This window comes from Megascapheus bottae, chromosome 11 (assembly GCF_031878675.1).
Source record: "Megascapheus bottae isolate mThoBot1 chromosome 11, mThoBot2.hap1, whole genome shotgun sequence".
Classification (NCBI taxonomy): domain Eukaryota; kingdom Metazoa; phylum Chordata; class Mammalia; order Rodentia; family Geomyidae; genus Megascapheus; species Megascapheus bottae.
This window is the reverse complement of record NC_143519.1, coordinates 44476034-44499300: the sequence shown is the minus strand read 5'-3', so window position 1 is coordinate 44499300 and position 23267 is coordinate 44476034. Positions and strand designations below refer to the sequence as shown.

The following is a 23267-nucleotide window of genomic DNA, read 5'->3' as shown; positions in this document are numbered from 1 at the left end:
TCTTTAATTTCATAGGATATACATTGAATTATTGATTGCATTCCCCCTTCTCTCCACTCATCTACCATAGATCTCATTTTTTTTTTTTTGAGGAGGGAGTGTTGGTCGTAGGACTTGAACTTTGGGCCTGGGTGTTGTCCCCAAGCTCTTCAGCTCAAGGCTGCCACCCCACCCCTTGCGCCGCAGGGCCACTTCTGGTTTTCTGGTGGATAATGAGAGTCTCATGGAAGGACTTCACTTTCGTGCCCAAGCTGGCTTTGAACTGTGATCTTCAGATCACAGCCTCCTGAGTAGCTAGGATTATAGGCATGAGCCACTAGTGCCTGGCTATAGATCTCATTTTTAATGTTTGAATCCCAAAGAAGACTTTTAGATATTGTAAATGTTTTATAATTTATTATTGTTATTATAAAGGTAATGTATGGAGGAGACTGATTAATGTTCACCTAAATATCTTTAATTTTTTATTACTTATTATAAGGGTCATATATAGAGGGGTTACAGTTACACAAGTTAATGAATACATTTCTTTTTGGACAGTGTTTCCCCTTCCTTCACTTGCTCACTCCCAGTTTTTCCTTCCTGTCCCCACCCACAAGTTGTATAGCTCATTTTCAGCAGAGTGTCTAGTGTTCTACTACATTTCTTTACCCTTTGTCCTTTGTCCATATCTGTGTCCCCTTACCCTCCCAAAGATAAACAAACAAGACAAAAAGAAAATAAATGCAGCAACAAAGAAAAAACCTTATGTTTCCATTTCCTAGAGTTCAGTTCAATAAATATTATTATGATCAGAGGCACATATGCATTTCATCCTAAAAGTATACTCCCTTAGGAGTATCCTTCATTGGTCTTACTGTGTATAACTGCCTAAGTACTGTATGATAATCATCTCCCAGTGTATCCTAGATCTAGCTTTTGCATATGAGGAAAAAACACATGTGGTTTATCTCTTCATGATTGTTCTTGGTCCATCCATTTCCCTGCAGATGACATAGTCTTTCTAATAGCTGTGTAAAATTCCATTGTGTATAGGTACCACATTTTTTGATCCACTTACCTATTTTAAGTTATCTGGGCTGTTTCCGTAACTTGGCTATTATACATAGTATAGCAATGAACATGAATGTGCACATGTCTTTATGATATCCTGGTGTATGATGTTCTGGTTATAGATTTTGATATTAGATTTCTAAATCATCTGAGTTTAATTTGGTGTAAGTTATCCCATGGATCTTTGAAGCGTACTTTACCTCCCATTCTGTGTGGAGTGTTAACTTGATGCTTTGAGCATCATTGAGCACTTGATGCTCTAATTTTCCTTTTCTCAATTTCAAACATACTCTCATGCTATACCAATATCTTAGTTTTATGACAGTCATTTTCCTATTATACAAAGGTGTGTGTGTGTGTGTGTGTGTGTGTGTGTGTGCATGTGTGTATTTCACTGGGTAAGGAAATTCTCTTGGCTTAGTACAGTTTAAATAATAGTTACTGTTTCCTATTTTAAAGTTATGCATATGTACGTAAAAGCATACATATACCCATATATATGACATATATTTAGTTCTAAACAAAGAAACAGGTCAGCTAAAAAGTCTCCATATTACTATTAACTATGTAAAATATGTTACCTTTATCTATGTTGCATACCACAATTATATATTTTTTACATTTGTTTATCTACATAGAGCTTAGGTGAACTAATAGTGAAATAATTGTTTTAAAAACACCTCTTCCAAATTAGTCTGATATACCCACCATATATTCCATACTGTAACTTAATTATTTCAAAGAGATTTACTTAAGGTAGTTAATCAGTTAATTTCTTTCTCAGATAGCATTAAACAATGTATTTATAGCACTGAACAATGTGTATTTATTGATGTATGTTAAACCATGTGGATTTAAATGTAGTGCATTTATAGTGTTTACAAACATAGTAAATGTCTATTTATATTAGAACTAATGTGTCTATTTGGGAGGCTATTTGAAAACTCAGAGGCCATTCCATGTATGTACCCTGGGAGGTATCAGAAAAAGACAAGTCAATAGAAATAAATAAGGTGTTAGGGTACTCCTAGTCACTCCACGATTGTCCCTGTGCCACACTGGATGTGTAAGATGTGTGTCTGTCTCTTTTAGGAGGTCGCCCGCTTCCTGGACACCAAGCATCCTGATCATTATTTTGTATATAATCTCTGCAGTATGTATATGACTTAACAATTATGCTTTCATGGGTAGAAAACTTGTAGGAATGTGATCCCTTTCTTATGTTTCATTTAATTGTAAATATTTGGTGGTAGTAAATTAGATTAGAAATCCTTAATTTGTGCTGGTCCTGTTTAGTAGGAAAGGTTAGCTCAGTAACACAAAATTCCCTATGAGGGAGATAGGCCAATGAGACCAGAGAGGAAGAGTTAGCGAGGAAGGGCTTGGGAAAGGTCTGCTTGTGTAATTAGACTTAGAGAAGTCTGTCTTTTCTGACAGATTGTACTGAAGACAATTCAGCCAAGGGTGTTCTCTGACCCACCAGAAGTGGGTGGTGATGAGAGCAAGGCACTTGACAGGAAATGATGAAACAAAAACAAAACCTTGTAGAACACAGACTGTATCCCAGTTTCCCATCGTGTCTGTCTCCATTTTGTTCTCTCCTGTCTATACTTTAAATGACAAATTTTCAGGGTCTGAGCATTTTAGACAGCTCCATTGACCTCTGTTCCATGGTACACATGTGGGATAATAGAATGAATAGTCTGCTAGAAGGTTAAAAGTGAGGCATATTAAAAAGTTGGTTTAGAGTAACTGCCATGAACAAACCACTTATCATAGAATCCTTCTATAAAATCCTTCATCTTGCCCTTTACCACTTTGGTCTTCTGGCCTGCCTGCCCTCTTAGGGATCTTTGTACTGTTCATCTTTTTAAATATTAGATTTGCTATTGTATTTTATTGTCCAGGTGATGTATAGAGGGGTTATAGTTACATTCCTGTGTTTTTCTCCCACATTCCCTTCCCCCAATCCTCCCTATCATCTTGTCTTTCCCCTCCCTTCCCTATTTTGTGCTGTTGATCTTTAGAGCTACAGGAGTGTCCTAAAAAGCTCCATTTGTAGAAATATAGGAATTACCAATAGGAAATTTGCACTTCATTCCTAACTTCTGTGTATGAGGCATAGAGATGTGACAGGTGTGTTATTTCTCATAGGCGAGGAGTCTTATGACTCAAAGTACTTCCATGATCGAACGCGAAGGGTTATGATTGATGATCACAATGTCCCTACCCTTGAGTAAGTTTTGTGCCATGCTGACTGTCAGAAGAGTATAAATTCATTGGGTTTGATTTTTTAGAACTGTTTTTAATGAATTACCAATCTTCTATGTGAAATCAGGGAGATGATTCTGTTCTCCAAAGATGTCGTTGACTGGCTGACCAAGGATGCTCAAAATATCGCTGTGATTCACTGTAAAGAAGGCAAAGGTAATCATGCTTTTCTTTCTCTTCTGTTTTTCTAAAGATAATCGAGAATTCTGAAGAACTAGCAGAGGGTGCATTTCTACTATTCACCAGTATTAATAGCTGCTAACATTTTTTATATTGATCTTAAGACTGAAGAAAGGAAGGGACGATAAAAAAGAAAACAGAGAAGAAGAAAAGGAAAAATATACAAGAAACAATGAAGCTTTTTTTAAAAAAAGAAGCTTGAGTGTATTTTCCAGTTTGTATGCCAACATATAAAGGGTATTTAACTTCAGAATGTTAGAGTACTCTTCTTTTATTTCAGACTTTTTTTTTTTCTAGTCTTAGGGCTTGATTCAGAACCTGGGCGCTGTCCTTGGACAATTTTTGCTCAAGGCTAGTGCTCTGCCACTTGAGCCATAGCGCCACTTCTGACTTTTTCTGTGTATATGGTAATGAGGAATCGAACCCAGGGCTCTGTGCATACTAGGCAAGCACCTCACCACTAGGCTACGTTCTCAGCCAACTTTTTTCTTTTAAACTGACAAAATTGTACATATATATATATGAAATACAATGATATTTTTCTATTTGTATATATTGGTGAGATAGCTACATCAAGTTAGTTAAAAAATCCATTACTTGCAAGCATGTGCTTTTCTCATTGTGTTCTTTCCTGATAACTAATGACATCAAGCATTGTTTCATAGCAGTTGTTTCTTGGCCACTTGTAGGCTTTCTTTTGAGAAATGTCTTTCCAAGTCCTTTGTCCCATCCTTACCCCCTTTTGATCCTTGAGTTTTTGAGGCAATTTGGATTTGTTTTGTTGGCATTACTATAGTTTGAGCCCAGGGCCTCATACTTCCTAGAGCCCTTTACCACATGAGCCATACACATCCTTTATCCCTTTTTTCTTTAGTTATTATTCACAGAGGGGCTTACTTTTCTGGCTGCTCCTAGATAGGCCTACACTGTGATCTTCCTACTTTATATTTTCCGCATACATGGGATAATGAACATACCTATGATGCTCAACTTTTTACTTGAGATGAAGGCTTGTGAACTTTTTTGCCTGGCCTCTAGCCACATTCTTTCCCATTGCCAGTTCCTGAATAGGTAGCCTGAGCCACCATGGCTGGCTTTCTGTTTTGTTATGTTTTGTGTTTTTTGTTTGTTTGTTTGTTTTGAGACAGAGTCTTCCTATGTAGCCCAGGCAAGTCCCAAACTTGTGTCTCCTCCTGCCTCAGCTTCCTGAGTGCTGTAATTTCAGGCAGGGCCACCCTACATATTTCTTTGCCCTTTTTCTTTTTTAGAAAAGGTTAATTTATACTCTTGCTTTTGTATTGTTTCTTAAATCCTTTTAGATATTCCATTGTCATGTTTTTACTCACTTGATCATAAACTTTCTTATGCAGAAACATTTTGCCTTTATTTCATGTTTATTTTTTGCTTTTATTGCCTCTGCATTTATCTATATATAAAAACAATTTTCCTCAGACCAGTATTACAAAGCATGATTTCACATTATTTTCTTCAAGTAGCTTTGGAATTGCAGGTCTAACATTTAAGTCTCTAATCAGATGGAGTGGGTGAGTAACATAGGATCCAATTTAATCTTTTTGTTTATGTATATTCATTTGTTCTAGTATCATTTATTGAATCTATCGCCCTTTCTCATTATGTGTTCTTGGAAGCTTTGTCTTTTTTGTTGTTGTTGTTAATGGGTTGTGGGACTTGAACTCTGTGCCTGGGTGCTGCCCCTGAGCTCTTCAGCTCAAGGCTACCACCCTACCCCTTGAGACAAGTGCCACTTCTTTTCTGGTGGTTAATTGGAGATAAGACTCTCATGGACTTTGCTGCTGGAGCTTGGCTTTGAACCATAATCCTCAGATCTCAGCCTCCTGAGTAGCTAGGATTACAGATGTGAGCCACCAGCACCCAGGGAGTCTCTTAAACTTGTAGAAACTTTTTTTCCTCCCAATGTTGAGGTAACTTTCTCACACAGATGTACAAAGATTCATTATGAATCAATAGATAAATGTTAGTTGTTATATCATGTCTGCTATTTATCTTTGTTAGATCAGTTAAGCAAATACGATATAAACCTGAAGATGTCAAACTGAACAGAATTTTTAATTTCCTAAAGACTAAGTTGAATGTTTTAGGAAGATTGTTGTGCTGCTAAATTCAATTCAAGCAAGGCCACTTTAAAACAGAAGAAGGAAAGCTTTTCTAGTAAGAAAAGTTTAGGATTCAGTATCATGATTTCTCTGACCAATTGGAAATGATAGGTTGTTGAAGATCCAGCCGGGAGAACTCACCAGTATCTAATGTGAGAGGTTTAGTGATGAATGCTGGACCAATGATTACAGGATGTGTACTTCATGGTTTCCTGTCCTCTCACGGCTGAGAGGACACTTAGTGAAGCTGTGCTTATCCACAGCACAAGCATGTGAGAGTGCCCCATGTTGGCTCATCTATAATTGCTCAAAGCCGTTCACAAGTTTCCTTCCAATGGGAGAGATCAGACTTTCAGAGACCCAGAAGTGTCCTCCAGAATTGACACGTTTGCAGTCGTTGACTCTGATAGACACAATAGCCAGGTACCTCCTCTATCAGGCCGCTTCTAATCTCACAGCTAGCAGTAGCATTAGCTTCCTTTTGGACGTACTTGGTTAGAATAGTACTGTTTAAACATGAATGGCAAAGTCCAGTTAGTCATTCAAAAATGTTTAAAGGAGGCGGGGAGTTTGGCCTAGTGGTAGAGTGCTAGCCTAGCATGCACAAAGACTCAGGTTCGATTCCTCGGTACCACATACATAGAAAAAAGCCGGAAGTGGTGCTGAGGCTCAAGTGGTAGAGCTCTAGCCTTGAGAAAGTCCAAGGACAGTGCTCAGGCCCTGAGCTCAAGCCCAGGACTGGCAGAAAAAAAAAAAAAGAATACATTTGGAATTGTAAAAAGAAGATAATTCAAAGACTACAGATGATTATAGAAATAGAAAAGGCAACATTTTTCAAACCAAAATTTTATTTGCCAAAGCTAAAATATAAGTTGGGACATAAAAGACTTTGAAGATGAAGTGATTTGAATCAGGAAGTCAAGGATTTGCTTTAAAATACTAAACAGGGTGGGGGGAGGGGGAAGGTAGAGAGAGAGGCTTATAGAGGGAGACAGAAGGAAAGAGAAAGAGAAACAAAGCAGGTAAGCCAAGGTAGAAATTAAGCAAGTATAGGAAAATACAGGGATTGTAGAATGGGGAATAGATGTGTAAGTATTTATTATACTGTTCTTTCTACATTCTTTAATTTTGAATTTTTTCCAATAGAATTCAAATAATGGATATAATTAAGTAGGGATTACAAATGTTAGGTAGTTTTTCAGGTCCCTACTTGGGTTTGAACTCACATGGCACACCTGCTTGACCAACACTCTACTTGCTTAAACCACATGCTCAGCCCTTTATTGCTTCAATGATTTTTTTCAGATAAGTTCTCCTACTTTTTCGGGAGCTGGCCTCAGAGTATAACCCTCCTCCGTGTCTCTCATGTAACAGGGGTTACAGACATGAACCCTCAGCCTATCTTGTTGGTTGAGAATGAGGTCTTACTAACTTTGCCTGAGCTGGCCTAGATCCATAATCCTCCTGGTCTCTGCCACCTGGGTTGCTGGGATTATAGATATGAGCCACCATGCTTGGCCCTGGTTTGTCTCTTTGTTATAGTAATTAAAATAAGATATTTCTATTTCTTAGTTGAAAATTTTGACATAGGCACATTCAGGGTGAAAGAGAACTGATACCAACATGCACTTTGAGGATTTCTAAGTGTATTTCTATACTGGAATAAAGCTTTCTTGAGACACCATCCATCACGGCAGCTTTGCTGAAAAGACCATGGCCTGGAGAGATTAGCTATTTTCAACACTACACAACAGGCTAACAATACTGTATGCAAACATTCTTTTTTTGTTTTTTTTTTTTGCCAATCTTGGGATGTGAATTTAGGACCTGGGCACTGTCCTTTTGAACAATTTTTGCTCAAGGCTAACACTGCCACTTGAGCCACAGCACCACTTCTGGCTTTTTCTGTGTATGTAGTACCCAGCAATTGAACCCAGGACTTGGTGCATGCTAGGCAAGCACTCTACCACTAGGCCATGCCCCCGGCCCTGCAAAGATTCTTGACAGGAAATTCAATTTGGTTAAAGCAGAAACCAGACTTAGGGGGGAAAACAAACTTTAGGGTAGTTAACTATAGAAGAATTGATTTTTTTTGACTAGTGCTGTGGGACTGCCAGACTCAAGGCCTGGACACTGTCCTTGGCTTTCACTAGGCTAGTGCTCTATCACTTGAACCACAGCACCACTTCCAGCTTATTTTTTCTGTGTATGTGTATGTGCATAATAGGCAAGCACACTACCACTAGGCCACACTCCCGACCCCAAGAATTAATGCTTTAGCTGAAAAGTAACTTAGTCTAGCAAGAAAAATATTGGAGTGGAAACAATGGAAGAGCCTCTTGCCAACCAGTGGAAATGGCCAGTCTAAGTATCGTCAGATGTCTTTGATGGGGTAATGGGAAACTAATGTAATGAAATATTCTCTTATATTAAAGTGTGTCTATCTTAATAGATAGATTAGTGATTGCAGTATTAGTGTTTTGTGTATTGCACATTGTTCTCTCAGATTATTTTAAAGATGGTTTTCTTTGGACAAACAGAAAGATTGTGGTAAGATTTGAGAGTTCATTGGAAAGTCTCTTCGTACACACTCTATACAGATCATAATTCATCAGTGTCTTAAGCATATTACCGTAATTCTTTTACTTGGGAAAATAGACAAAATGGAACTTTCTTATTATCTAAATGAATTTGTTGGTAGCTGAAATGGTCATAGGGGTGAAGACGTTCAATATGAGAAAACTGTCAAAAATAGTTTGTGATTTTTAAATTGTGGGAGCTCAGATCATGGCCTAGTGGCAGAGTGCTTGCCTAGCATGCACCAAGACCCGGGTTCCATTCCTGGGTACCACATACATAGGAAAAGCTAGAAGTGGTGCTGTGGCTCAAGGCTAGAGAAAGCCCAAGGACAGTGCTCAGGCCCTAAGTTCAAGCCCCAGGGCTGGCAAAAAAATTAAATTGTGGTTAATGCCCTTGGCTTTGATCTTATGTATAAAATAAAATTAAAATATATGAATATATATTAGCTGTCAAAAAGGTCTCTTGAACTAACTTTTAATCCTTTTTTAAATGAGAAACATTTCTTTATTTAGCATGCTTTTGTTTTGGAGTATTTTTATTATCTTTAAGTGCTTGTACAGAGGAGTGGCCATGCAACAAAGTAGTTTGTGAACACAGTGTCTCTTGGTCAGTGTCCCCCTTCAGCACTCTTACCTGCTCCGCCCACCCTCTTCGCCCTCCCTCTTCTCAGTTCTCAGGTTGTGTTGGATTGTGTTGCCATTTAACAGAGCGCTGACTTCTCTTCCAGGGAGAACAGGGACGATGATTTGTTCGTGCCTTATCGCGACTAGAATGTTTTTAACAGCCCAGGTAGGAATGATGCCGCTGTACTCTGCCTTGTAGTTGTTGAATGTGCTGATTGCGGATGCTCCCTGGTAAAACGTTAAGAAAATTCTTAGATCATGATGCTTAAGGGAAATCCTGGATTCATGCTGGCTGTGGTGAGAGCAACGGGGCACACACTGAAGAGAATGCAGAAATTTATAGTATCTTAAGATATGCAGCATTTTTTTTTTGCCAGTCCTGGGCTTGAGCTCAGGGCCTGAGCACTGTCCTTGGACTTTCTCAAGGCTAGAGCTCTACCACTTGAGACACAGCACCACTTGTTTTTTTTTCTATGTATGTGGTACTGAGGAATTGAATCCAGGTCTTCGTGCATGCTAGGAAAGCACTCTACCACTAGGCCAAACTCCCAGCCCCATATGAAGCATTTTTAAAGTATATGTGTATTATCTTTAATTAGTTGTCCAAAGGCATTGCCATTCAACAAAGTCGTTTGTGGTGACAGTGCATCTTGATCAATGTCACCCTGTCATCATTCTCCTCATCCCTCCCAAACCCACTCCTTCTCTCAATTTACTTAATTTTTGGATGTATGTTGAATTTTATGACTATGTAGTACAGTACTTTAAAATTTTTTATATACATCAAAGATTCTCCTAGCAGAGAACCGTAATAGCTCAAAAGCTATGTGTCCATGGCCATATAGGATGAGGCCAAGTGAAATGAACTCCAGGATATGGAAACAAGAGGTTTATCTTTGTGGTGGTTGTTCTTAATGTACTATGTGAAGTTATTTCTTTTCTCTTTTCTTTCCTCTTATGGTTAATCTCACATGGTTACTGTACCTGACTTTGGTACCTGGTATATTGTATATATGTTTGTTTGTTTGTTCCCTGTGGTTCCCCATCGTAACATTGTATCTGCCCTCAGGCTGGCCTGGTTAGGTTAATACTCAGATCGAAAATGAGTTTTTAAAATAATATTATTCATATCAATAATAATCATCACTATAATTTATAATAATTAATATAATAATTAGCAATAATTATCATTATTATTTACCAGTCCTGGTGCCTGGACTCAGGGCCTGGACACTACCCCTGAGCTTCTTTTTTGCTCAAGTCACAGCACCACTTCGGCTTTTTTCTGTGTATGTATGTGGTACAAAGGAATCAAACCCAAGGACTTCATGCATGCTAAGCAAGCACTCTACCACTAGGCCATGCTCCTGGTCTCATGTGTTTTCCAAATTATGACCAGTGAGTTAAAAAAAGATCAATAAAATCAACTTACTAGATTGTGACCAGCAATTTTAATAGAAAGGAACAGAGAAGGATAGAAAATGTGAAAAGGTAAGTATTGGTTTTTTTTGGCTTGACTTCATTCTTCTCATGTGTACAATGGAAGACAGGAAGAAGAGTTGGACCAGATGATTTCTAATGTCCTTCTAGCTCTAAAGTTGTATATGTTTATGAATCTTACACTAAAAAGTCCTTTTCATGGCTTTATTCATTTCGTTGTTTTGAGTAGCTCTGCCCAAAGACTGCTGATGTGAAGGTGATTGTGGTTTTGTTGTCCCCTTGTCTGTAGGAAAGTTTTCATTATTTTGGTGAACAAAGAATTGATATGAATTACAGCAACAAATTTCAAAGAATAGCAACTCCATCACAGGTAAGTGTTCTCTTTTGAAAGGAAGTTCTTTTGTTTTGTTTTATTTTTGTGGGGAGCAGTTAGTGACACCTTCAGTTCAGTTGCTTTTGAAACCCTTCTCTAACAGTCAACCAGGGAGCAGTACTGTGCCTTTAACAGCTCCCTGACCCCTTCCAAGTCCCAAAGCCTCACCTTCCAGGCTGTGTAGGCTGGCTTCTCCCCAGGGCATCCCACCTTCCACGTGTATCTCCCTTCCCCAGTGGGAAAGTCCAGTGCCTAGGCTTTCCTGGCTCCTGAAGATGCTCTCAAACCCACTGGCTTTCATTTCCCTGGAGAGAGGGATTGATCGTTCACAGACCCCTGCACAATGTGCAGTTCAGCCTCTGTAGAACACCACAAGGATTGTTTCTTGATGATTCCCCTGTGTGGAGGAAAGGAAGACCAAGAGGGGAAATGAATGAGAGACCAAGAATGAGAAATAAAGGTGAGGGGGGGGGAAATATGAAAGAATGAAAAGGGAAAATAAATATTTTAAATTCCATTATAGCCAACACTATCATACTTTTTTTTAGTATTTCCCATTCCATATTTGTAACATTCATGTGAACTATAATATTACTCTGTTTTTCCCTTGAAAATGTTTTATTATGGAAACAAAGATTTCCAAGTATTGGATTGGACAGTTGGTCACTGTGGCAACCAACTGACAAGAGCCTAAAGAGGGAAAGATTTAGTTTCAGATTTTACTTCATGGCCACTTGATTATGGCCTGAGTAAGACTGAAAACTCTTGTCAAGGAGGGTATGGTGGAGCAGGGCTGTTTACCTCAAGGTAGCCAGGAAGCTGAGAAGCATGAAGGGGCTAAAACAAGCCACATCCTTCCCAGTGACTTCCTTTCTTCAGCAAGGCCCCCCTCCTATGAATGTTACATACTTATGAAGCCCTCAATGGATAAGTCTATTGCTGAAGTCAGAAGCCTTGTGAGACAATTACTTTTCACAGCTGGCCACTGGTACACTGGGGATCAAGCCTTTCACACATGAGCTTTTTAAGAGAATATTTCATATCAACTCAAACACACAAATATGGAATCATAGGGTGTATTCCTCTCTCTTCGTCTCAATCTACAACCAGTCAAGCTTCATTCTTTCCCTCCCCACTTTCCTCAAATCCTGGATACCCCTCCTACTCTTTCTTTCGTAAACCAGGATTGCTTTGAAGGAATTCCAGTCATCAGATATCTTTTTTTTTCATCTCACAAGCAGTTTGGGATGACCAAAACAAAAACAACGAAAATACTGAGCCAGGCCCTGGTGGCTCACATTTGTGATCTTAGCTAGTCAGGAGGCTGAGACCTGAGGATTGGGGTTCAAAGCCAGCCAGGGCTTAGAAAGTCTGTGAAACTCTTATCTGCAATTAAGCACCAAAATATCTGGGATTGGAACTGTCAAGTGGAAGAGCACTAGCCCTGAGAAAAAAACAAAATCAAGATAGTAGCTATAATCCTGGCTACTTAGGAGGGTGAGACTTAAGGATCACATTTCAAAGCCAGCCCAAACAGGAAATTATGACACTTTTATCTCCAGTTAACCACCAAAAAGCCAGATGTGGAGCTGTAGCTTAAATGGTAGCATTTAAGTACACGAGCTCAAAGACCATTTCCAGGACCAGCATCTCCCCCGCCCCGCCACAAATCTCCACCTGATATCATTGATTATACCCCAGAATACTTCAATAATACCTATGTAATATCAATTTCTAAGTGGTGTGTAACTTTCTATCATTGGCTGAAGTCTCCTTTTACTTTAGTTCATTTTAATCAAATGCTAAACAACAGTACATATTTTTCATTACCATAGCTGTTCAGTTAATGTTCATTAGTTTCTCACTTCTTTTCTCATAATTTATTACTGAAGATACTAAGGTGTTTATCTCAGAGTTTACATTACAAACATGGTGAAACCATCTAAGGACTTCCTGTCCATTATCTCATTTCATATTGTCAATGACTATGAGTGATCGGGTATGTTTATGCAAATCAGGAAGTTGAGGTTTAGAGAGTTTAACGTTTTGAACCAAACACTTGAATCCAAATCTGTCAGCGTCCCAGCCCATCATTTCCCAGGCTGTGTGCAGCTCACCCGCATTGCCTGGTCTGTATTTCCCTTCATGCTGGGCCGGCTCTTATGGAGGATTCCTAACTATGAATGTGGCTGCAAATGAGAAGTTTTCTTTTTGAGAAGTGATGGAGTCAAATAGCAGTTCGACCTTGTACCAGAGCACTGTGACTACTGGCCTCCAGCTATCTCAGTCCTATGGATAGGTTTTCCCTTTGTCTACGTCACTTCACCAAAAGTAAAAGGTAGGCATAGTGGGCTACACATAACACACGAACTTAGCAAAGTCCACTGGTACTTGTGCCGTTTTCATGCTCACATCCACAGTGGCTTCCTGCTGCAACAAACTAATGTTCTAAGCAGAATCCAAGGTCTTCTGCAATGTGATTCCTCCAGTCCTTTCTCCCACTCTATGCATATGTACATACTACACTACCACATTGAGAAAGTCTGCTGTTTCCCAGTGTGCCAACACTTCCTGCTCCCAAGCCTTTGTTCTCATGGGCCCCTCTTTCCCTCCCCAGCCTGAAGTAGTCTCCCACTTCAGGTCTTACCACCCTTTGAGGGTTTGTTAGAAACTATGACATTCATTATGTAGTTATTTCAATTGCAATGTATGTATTTCCATTAAAGGCAAGGCCCATGCCCTGCCAATTTAGCTACCCTTAAATTGCATCTCAAAACGCTTTGTCTGTGGCGTAGTGTCTTCCTTGTTTGGATGAGTGCTAGCTCTGTACAATTATATTAATTTGTATGGAAGCCCCAGTTGCTTTAAGCTGCTTCAGGGGAAGGAGCAGCTTCAGAGCAGGAGCAGCTTGAGGGCCCTGGTGTGCAGGAGTGGAGAATTTAGTGGCAGGAGCCAAGGGGATGGCCCCTGTGTCTTCTGTGTAGGTCTGCAGACATCTCTCCCCTTCCTCTCATCTACCTCCACCTGACAGTTAAGAATTGTCAGGAGTCTTTCTCACCACTGCCCTTTCCTTGTTTACCAATACTGGGAGTAGAACTCAGGGATCTGCTGCCCAGTAGTCTTTACCTCCTCATAGATGGCACTGTACCAGTTGAGCCATCCCTCTAGCCCAACTTTTTGCTAATTATTTGGAGAGGAATTGTCCCAGACTTTTCAGTCCTAGCTGGCTTCAGTCTTCAGTCCTCTCAGCCTCAGCTTCCTGAGTATCTGGGATTGCAGTCATGAGCCACCAGCACCCAGCACACTGTTTTTGCTAATTGGAGAGGTAATAGTTAACGTTATCAACTCTTCCCAGTTGGCTCAGCACCTCCAAGGAAAGCCCTTGTGAACAACTTTCTATGGAGGAAGAATATGATGCCAAGAGAATTCTAGGGTTTCCTTACAAAAATAAATTTGGGAAAAGTGCAGATGATGAAACTTTAGCTGTTAGGGACCCTCCAAAATAGCATATAATCTACTGCTGTTATGTAGAGGTCTCTCCCTTGATGAAAACCATTCACCAAACTCCAGTCCTAACTTACTAAAGCAGCTTCTGCCATAGCTGTTTTAGCTCCTTAGCTGTCGTTGTAGTCATAAGCAAGGACTCAAGCCTTCCATGTTACCCCCTATAAGTCTGAGCTCAGTGCTTTTTCCATGGTAGATAACCAGTAATGAGGAGGCAAATACATAAGAATGTTGATTATGTAAAGGAACACTATAAATGTTGACTTAATTTCTTACTGCTCTTAACAAGCTGATTAAGACTTTAAACCTTTCATTCCCACTAAAATCAAGGCTCTGTTGCTTTACAGCATCGTTATGTTGGATACTTTGAAACTGTGAAAAACATCTTCAATGGGAACCTACCACCTAAAAGAATGCTCAAAATAGAGAGAATTGTAGTTTATTCGATTCAAGGTAAATAGTTTAGACCTGAAGGATGGGACCAGAGGATGAGTGGTCCCACATTTGAGAGGGTTTCGCTCATGGTTTTATATGTATAGAAAGGACCATAACTCATAGCAGTCTAAGCTCTCCCTGGAGCTGCCCACTGGGCAGGCATGAGTAGCCATGTCAGAAGCTCTCAAATGTCTCTCTTCTCCCTTTGCCCATTTCACACAGAGGGCTCCATCCCCTTGCCTTTTGTTCTCATGGCTCCCAGTCTCAGCTCAGGGAAGGCCTTTCAGCCTTGGAGCCTTTAGAGGAGAGGAGACCATGAGCCCTTGAGACTGCTTCTTTCCCAGACTCCATTCAGCAGCAGTGGCCCTGTATTATTTTCTCATCTATCCCTTTTTTCTCATCATACCACTCTTTCTTTTCCCTCTTCCCTCCTCCTCTGAGCATCTCATCCCTAGCGCCTCCATCAAGATGCCTTAATACCAGCTCAGCAACTGAGTGGCCTGTCTAGGCCAGGCTTTATGCTAGCACTCAGCACAGGTGATCAACAGAAAAGAGAAATAATTGCATAGAATTTAAAAGCCAAATACAAGCCAGGTAAGGCTTACACCTAAGATCTTAGTAACTCAGGATACAGAGCTCTGGAGAATCAGTTTGAAGCCAGCCCAGGGGAAAAATCTGAGTTTCCACCTACAACACAACCAGAGAATGTAGGGTTGGATGCATGACTCACGTGATGAGTGCCAGCCAGTAAGCTGAGCAAGTTCAAGGCTTTTTAGTTCAAACTCTGGTACCAGGAAAGAAAAACACTGGATACACTTTTGGAGCACAGGATTAGAGATCCTTCCTAGAGGGCAGCTTGGACACCCACAGACACTGAAATCTCCATGAAGATGGAAGGGTGGAAGAAAGTGGTATTCCACCAGATTCCCTTACCTACTACCAAGGTGCTGCCTGTTCCAATTAGGCTCTTCTTTCTTGCCACACATCACCACATCCACAGAATTCCCCCTCGCTCCCCGGCTCAAACTGTGATCCTCTCACTCTAAACCTCCCAAGTCACTGGGACTCTAGCTGGTGCCTAGCTGCTCTAGTTATTTTTGAGATAGGATCCCACTCCTCTGTTTTTTTTTCTCTTTCTCTCGGATCTTATAAACTCTGTTTTGGAAGACAGAAGTTGTTTTTTTAAGGACAAAATCCATGCAGAACGAAATGATTAAATATCACCACATTGTTAATAGGCATTGCCAGTTATCCGATGGACTAAAAAGAGAAAACACTTTGCTTTGTGCCCTAACAAGTCTTTTTACTTTTATTGAGGTATTGGACATGGAGATGGAACAGACCTAAAAGCGGAAATCATAATGCGGCGCATGACCATGTTCACGTGCACAGCCCAAACCTGCACGGTGAGCAAAGGCATCTGAACCCAGAATCCTGGTGTTTGTTTCATAGCTCAGTCAGGCAGGCATGTCGCCCTCCCCAAGCCATCACTCACCACACAGACGCATGCTGCCCTCTAGTGGACAGCTTGATGTTGCTTAGTTCAGATGCAAATGGAAAATATCCAAAAATGCTACAGTTCACCGTTGCTGTGTCTTCACTTGCTCACAACTGCTAATCAAGGTTTCGAATTCCTATATCTAGTCAGTATTGGCCATATTATCTTATCTTCCTTTTGGTTTTTTTTTTTTTTTTGGTCATTTACTGTATAGCACTGATCTGGAATTTAGTGTTCTGGAAGGCCCCCTTGGCACTCGTGAAATGGAAGGTTCTACCTCCAAAGTAGAATTCAGGGAATCTGGAATGGGTGCAAAAGCTGTCCACTCAGCAACATCCTGCATGACTCTAACTCAGATGTTCCGTGGGCTATCACTTTGAGACATATGGAGAGAGCGTGTGGACTGAGGAGAAACCTCTCCACATGCAGTAATATCAAGCTGTAATGTTGAAAATGCTCAAGACTGTAGTCCTTTTCTGGAAAAGGACTTGTTGTAACTTCTACACACACACACACACACACACACACACATACACAATCTAAGCCTCCTGAGTAGCTAGTGTTAGCTAGTGTTACAGGCATGGGTCACTGGTGCCCAGCTTTATAAACACTTTTTAAAATGTTATACTCATTTGTGGTTAGATTCACCTTGCTAAGACCTTGCTTTTTGTTCTTATCTATGAGAAGCCTCTATTTTCGGTCCTATTCACCATTGCACTTCCGTAAAGCAGCATGGGTTCTTTCGGTCACTGGACAGATGTTAAGGAGGAGCCCTGCTGTGTGGATGATACCAGAGCTACCACACAGGCAGTTCCGCGCCCACTGTCTAAACACATTTCACCAATTCTGATTTATCAAATAAGCCTTTCCTATGCTTCTTAAATGCACCCAATATTCTCCAACCCAGGCTTTAAAATTAGGAATTGTATTTAGTTCATTCTTTGCCTTAGTCCCTAAATCACATTAATCACCAGCTCCTATGACATATGCTTTGAAGCTTCTTTACACTTTTTCATGTTCCGCTTACTGTTGCCTAATCCAGGGCCTCATTCGCTCATTTCTAGATTTATACACGAGTCCACTTCCTTTCTCTTTCTCCTTATAACATTCAGCCTGTGGGTTGTGCAGAATGCATCCTGAAATATTGTTCTCATTGTGAGCAGAAAACAGTGTGCCATGGCCAAAGCCAGTAACAATTGTTGGCTTAAATTCTTATCTATAAAGATTGGTAATAGGTATGAGGAAGGGGTTCGTTTTTATTCCATGATAAAGTGTTCTGAAATTACATAGTAATCAAAACTAAATACTTGTATCATTCTAAATAAACTCAACAGCATTGAATTATATACACTGTACAATGGCCAATTGTACTTAATATTTCATAATTACATAACATTTTATCATTAAATATAGCATGTCTTGAGACATTTCAGAATGTAAGAGAGCATGCTGTGTAAGAGAGGGAATTTTTCCACCTGGACAAATAAATATTGAATCAGTGACATGGAATTTTGTGATGGATGCTGTTATTGTAAGATTTTAGGCAATCTTCAAATTCTTTCAGATAGGCTTTCCTGAATCTTGACAGTGAGCCTTTTTCTTAAATCAAATTTAAACACTTTAAGTTTCTAAATTAAAAAAAAATTCTTATCTGTAAGATAGACCACTTCTCAAGTGTTGTGAGTTTTAGGTAATATATTTGAAATTATAAACTATAAGTTACGGACAATAATTATCCAGCTACTTTGTCACACAGGACAAGCCCCTAGTTATTCCTAGCAGCTTTCCATGCTTGTTTTCCTGGCTCTTAGGCTCTCAAGACACATAACAACTGAGCTATTCCCATCAATAATCTGACCTACAGACTCTGATTAAAGGAGGATGGTTCAACCCTCTGGCTGTTAGAACACAACTCTAATTTCTATTTCTGGAGATCTCTAAGACCTGTACTACTGTCATTTATCCAATGACCAACTCAAAACTTCCTTATTCATCCCCTCTATGATAAACTCACTCCTCCACAATGCACTATATAATTGCACACTCAGTCTTCGGTGTACAGCTTAAACATAATATATTATTGTACTATTGTTCTTTATGTATAAAAATTCCTGAAGAGATTAAGTATAGTTTTTTTAAGGAGTTTTGTTTTTGTCGTTGTTTTCTGTACTTTTCACGGGGCCCAGCATAGTCTTTCTCATTATTGTATGAGGATAAGTCAATACCAGAGAAATCAAAGTTGTTATTCCTCAAAACTTGACCTAGTTTTGATCACTCCATTCACTGGAAATAGGGCATTGATCCCACCAGCAACATAAGATTTTTTGGTATAAACATAATCAGTTATGCATTGCTTTTTGAATGTCAATGAACGCTTTAAAATTGAGCTTCATAGTGCATTTTAAAGAGAATATGAAAATCAGATGATTCACATTGAACTGTAATATTCATTAGGTTAAACTCCAGTAGAAAAGTGAATACTTTTTTCTCAACAGTGCCCATTATAACCCTCAAACATGTAGAGTTAATGTAAAGAATAGTATTACAGCTTCAAGCTGGATACCGTGGCTGCAATCCTAACCACTCAGGAGGCTGAAATCTGAGGATTGCAGTTCAAAGCCAGCCTGGGCACTAAAGTCTGTGAGACTATTATCCCCAATTAACCACTGTAAAATCAGAAGTGGTACTATGGCTCCAGAAGTAGGGCGGTAGCCTGGAGCTGAAGAGCTCAGGGACAGTACCCAGGCTCGGAGTTCAGCCTCACAACCAAAAAAAAAAGAATAGTATTATAACTTCAGAAAGAGTTTGCTATTAATTTACATATGAAATGACTGGGGCTATGAAACTGAGAGTATATAATGTATTTTGGATGTTTAGATGAGTGAAAATGAATACTTACTTTGTTCCTAATTCCCTGTATTTATTTACAGTTATTGCATGATACCAAAAGGAATACAGCAATATTTCTTCTATCAGATTGTCCAGAATTATATGCTGATGTGAAAGTGAAATTCTTTTCACCAGTGAGTAATCAAGAACCCTGTGTCATTGCTCTTGTCTTTTGAAGGATTTGGGTTTGGGATTTCCTTGGAGGCAGTTCTCAACAAGAGAAAGGATAGATTGCAATCTATGTCCAGGGAAGGGGAGGAAAACACAAATCACAACTATCACATTTGTTTACACATTGTTTTTGCTCACTTTTACCCCTAAATTCTATGCAGTTTACATCTGTTAGTTTTCAAGTAAGAAAAATAATAAAAACAAGGGCACTAAAAAGGTTTCTTTTATACTGCAGAGCAGTATTGACAGTTTTGTATCTTCCAAACACATTGCCATCAGCATATTTATACATGATCAATACCTGAGGGTGATTTCACTTTCCTCTGAGTTTGATACATGCTATAATCTATTAACAGTATCATTACTGTCACAGTCATGAGTGTATAATTTCTATCAGTTGTACAATGTTATGTCTGAATGTTTTTGTGTATAATGAATTGAATGGATCAGTGGTTTTTTATTTTTCTGTTAAATCATCTATCACCACTACTAACAAGGAACTTAAATGGCTGTGGCTGCCGGGTGTGTGGCTTTCACAGGATGATTGTTTACACTAGGGGAGGGGTAGCCTAATGCCTGAGTGCCAGGCTGATGACCAGGTGTCCTCACAGGAAACATGCTTTTACTGGCAGATGCCCTGAGGATCTTGTCTGACTTGTTTAAGTTTCTTCCTGCCAAGGTAGACACAGGCTCCTGCTACTCAGATAAGGCTCTAAGGCAGCACAAGGAAACACAGAGACTGGGTAAAAAAGTTTATGACAGAGAGAGGCGAGGACAGCACTCCTCCTGGGCTAGTGGAAAGAGTGGAGCCATCCAGGAGAAACGGATGCCCAACCAATGGTGGACAGCCATAGACAAAGGGAGACCTGAGGAGCAGGTAGTCTACCTGAGCAGGTTTCCCATGGGAGGCTCCATTGTGGTCCCTGGAAGCATGCTGTAACCCAGGTAGTCACCACTGACATGTCTGCGCAGTTCCCCTGGAACATGTGGTGAGTGGGGGATGGGGATTGTATTCGCTGTCACACAGGAAGATGGGTGCATGAGACAGACAGGCGGATCAGGCCCACTAAGGTACTGGGAGGAGACAGAGACTGGAAACTGACGGGGGTGACTGTGCCTTTTGCTGGCATGCCGGTCTAATGTACATTCAAGATGAATGCAGACTCAACAGCACAGAACAAGAATAGGCATCTGTCTTTAGTTGATTATATAACGTGGTGCAAATAAGGTTGGAAGATCAGTATAGATTTATTATGGAAAAAGAATTTCTTGAGTAGAATTGGTGTCATCTGGTAATTCTGTGTTTAATTTACCGAGTAATCACCAAATTCTTTTCCACCATGGCTTCACCATTTGACATTGGTGCCAGCAGGACCGGAGGCAGTCGGCAGTCTGGTCTCTATGGTTTTGATCCTGTTTCACTGCACTTTGACCCTTTACATTTTACTTGAAAAAGTTTTCTCTTAAAGTCCTTGAGAACTTTGGTACAGAACGCTGCAAGTGATCAATACACAAAGAAATAAAGGAGGAATTGTAATCTCTTTGGAATCATTAGTTCTTGGTATCCATTGTATTATGTAAGTAACTTTTTTCTTTATTCCTGTGTTTTTAGTTTCTTCCAAAATACTACGAGAGCTGTGCCTTCTTTTTCTGGTTCCATACCTCGTTAGTGAAGAAAAATCGGTAAGGATCTAATATAATCCAATAGAAACAGCTTCATCTTCCATGTCTAAACTATAGTGGCAAATCTTTTGCCCACTGTCCTAAGTACATTTTATATGAGCACAAAGATTTCCTTGACCACAGGACAGTGTGTCAGTTAAAATGCAGTTACTCAGATCTTGGTGAGAGAAGTGCCTCTGCTCACTTGCTGGAATGCGGTGGGTCCTGAGGGGGATGGGCGGACTGTGAGGATGCTATAGGCTCATGTGAGGGGTTGAAGGAGGCTTTAGCTGGCTTCATGCTAATGTTGGCACATTTACATCTTTAATAAGGATTAGGAAGTCATTTGATAGTCTCCCTTTCAAAAAGTTTTTCTAAGAACTGAATTGGGAAAACATTCTTCTAAAAAGAAGTTCATTGTTTCTAAGAACTACTACCACATCTAGAAACTCAATCCTGAACCCACAGGCTCCCCACAGGAGTATTTTTCCCAAGGCGGTGAATCACTGTGTCAATGTGCATGCATGCATGCACTGATGGTATTTGTTATATCAAGTGCCAGTCTTCTCAAGTCTGAACTGGGCCTAATAATACCTCAAGTCTAGTAAGACAGCACCAAGAAAGCATCAGCTCTGTAGACTTGTGATTCACATACAACTGGATTTTGGAAAGAGTAAACTGCCTCTAATGGGAAATTTTTACCAGTTTTTCTAGATGTATATAAACAAACTTTGATGAGCAAAGTTATCAAAGGCAGAGCTTGGGGGTGAGGGGCCTTTACGTGTTGCTTCTTCTCCAAGTGGTTCTTGTACAGGACAGCTTTGTCCTTTATGTCGTCAGGGTCACATTAGAGACTGTGGGGATGTTTTATCCTCATTTCATAGACATTTCTGGAAGGATTGGTATCATTTTATGCCTTGCTTTTGTAGAGCTGCTTTTATAGTTATGAGGCTTTTTGTTGTTTTGCATTTTTCCCCAGTCCTGGGGCTTGAACTCAGGACTGGAGCACTATCCTTGGGCCTTCTCAAGGCTAATGCTGTACCACTTGAGCATCAGCACCACTTTCAGCTTTTACTGTTTATGTGGTACTGAGGAACTGAACCCAGGGCTTTGTGTATGCTATGCAATCACTCTACCACTAGGCCACAATCCTGTCCCCTGAGGTTGCTATTTAGACAAAAACACCAGCCTCATCACTTATGTGAGATATAGATATAGACAGATTTAAAATATATTGGGACTTAATAAATTGTCAAGATTCTAGATACTTACATACAGTGAAACCAAAAGAAGATACTCTTAAGGAGAGAAACACAAAGGCACAATGCCTACGTGCTTCTTCGTATTTATATAAAATTATATATGTAACTATATAATACATAATAATGTATATGTATATATATTCACATATGTATAATACATAATAATGTAGTGTATGTATATATATTCACATATATATGTATATATTCATATACACACACAAATTCCAGAATATGGAAGCAAGGGTTTTTGCTCTTTTTTCTGTCTTTAAATTTTTTAAAAATGATTACAGCTTGTTTATGTATGGTGTATCCATGTGTACATCTTTGGGATGGTGGAGGAAGGGTACAGAAGGGGAAAAGGGTAAAAAAAGTGCAGCAGTGGAGCTCTCTGGACACAGATGTCACTAATTCCCTAAGGGGCATGCTGTGACCAGTGTGTTCTTTACTGAAGATTAAGGCATCTTATGTCACATCCAAGGAAAGAAAGCAAGTTGGGGCTTTGGGTTCTGGATACAGCCAGCAAATCTCTTTCTAAACAAGAGTGCTCTATGGTATGACTTTCCTGTGAGCCCTAAAATAAAAGGTAATGGCTTTTCTTCCTATCCTTAGGCTCTACCTGCCACGTAATGAACTGGATAACCTACATAAACAAAAAACATGGGACTTTTATCCTGATGATTTTGCTGTAGAGCTATACTTTAACGAGGTATCTTCATGAGCTATTCTATTTCGGCACACTGAGACACTGATGTCTAAATTCATGCTACTTTATATTTCTGTGCATATTGAGAAATTCAGTAAATAAATTATAATTGTTTATTAATGGTTCCTTTGTTTTCTTATTAATGATTTCTTCTTGGTATGTTTTGTTTATGGTGTTTTGTTGTGTTGTTTTGGTGTAGTGTGCTAGTACTAGGGCTTGAACTCTAGGTCTCACTCCTGGCTGGTGCTCTACCACTTGGTCATGCTTCTACTTCCAGAATTTTGATGGTTAATTGGAAATAAGAGGCTTGAGGATCTGTCTGCCCTGGCTGGCACTGACCCTCAATCCTCTAGGTAAGCCTCCTGAGTGGTTAGAATTATAGGTGTGAATCAGTAGTGTCTAGCTTCTCTGATGTCTGTCTTGAAGGCATATACTCCACACAGTCTCCCTATTGTATTTAATTTGGGAACATAGCACACAGAGGAACA

At 39.7% G+C, this 23267-nt stretch overlaps 1 protein-coding gene across 1 annotated transcript in view; it reads left to right on the top strand.

The window, feature by feature from the left end:
• Positions 1–22874, top strand: part of LOC150056984 (phosphatidylinositol 3,4,5-trisphosphate 3-phosphatase TPTE2-like) — a 105115-nt gene extending 82241 nt beyond the window's left edge. The window contains exons 32-41 of the mRNA XM_090341794.1: positions 2146–2206; positions 3208–3289; positions 3392–3480; positions 8947–9008; positions 10572–10652; positions 14507–14612; positions 15912–16000; positions 19023–19115; positions 20765–20835; positions 22686–22874. Of these exons, the coding sequence (XP_090197920.1) occupies positions 2146–2206; positions 3208–3289; positions 3392–3480; positions 8947–9008; positions 10572–10652; positions 14507–14612; positions 15912–16000; positions 19023–19115; positions 20765–20835; positions 22686–22794 (843 nt within the window). The 3' untranslated portion in view covers positions 22795–22874. The remainder of the gene's footprint in view (positions 1–2145; positions 2207–3207; positions 3290–3391; positions 3481–8946; positions 9009–10571; positions 10653–14506; positions 14613–15911; positions 16001–19022; positions 19116–20764; positions 20836–22685) is intronic.
• Positions 22875–23267: the final 393 nt, after the last annotated feature.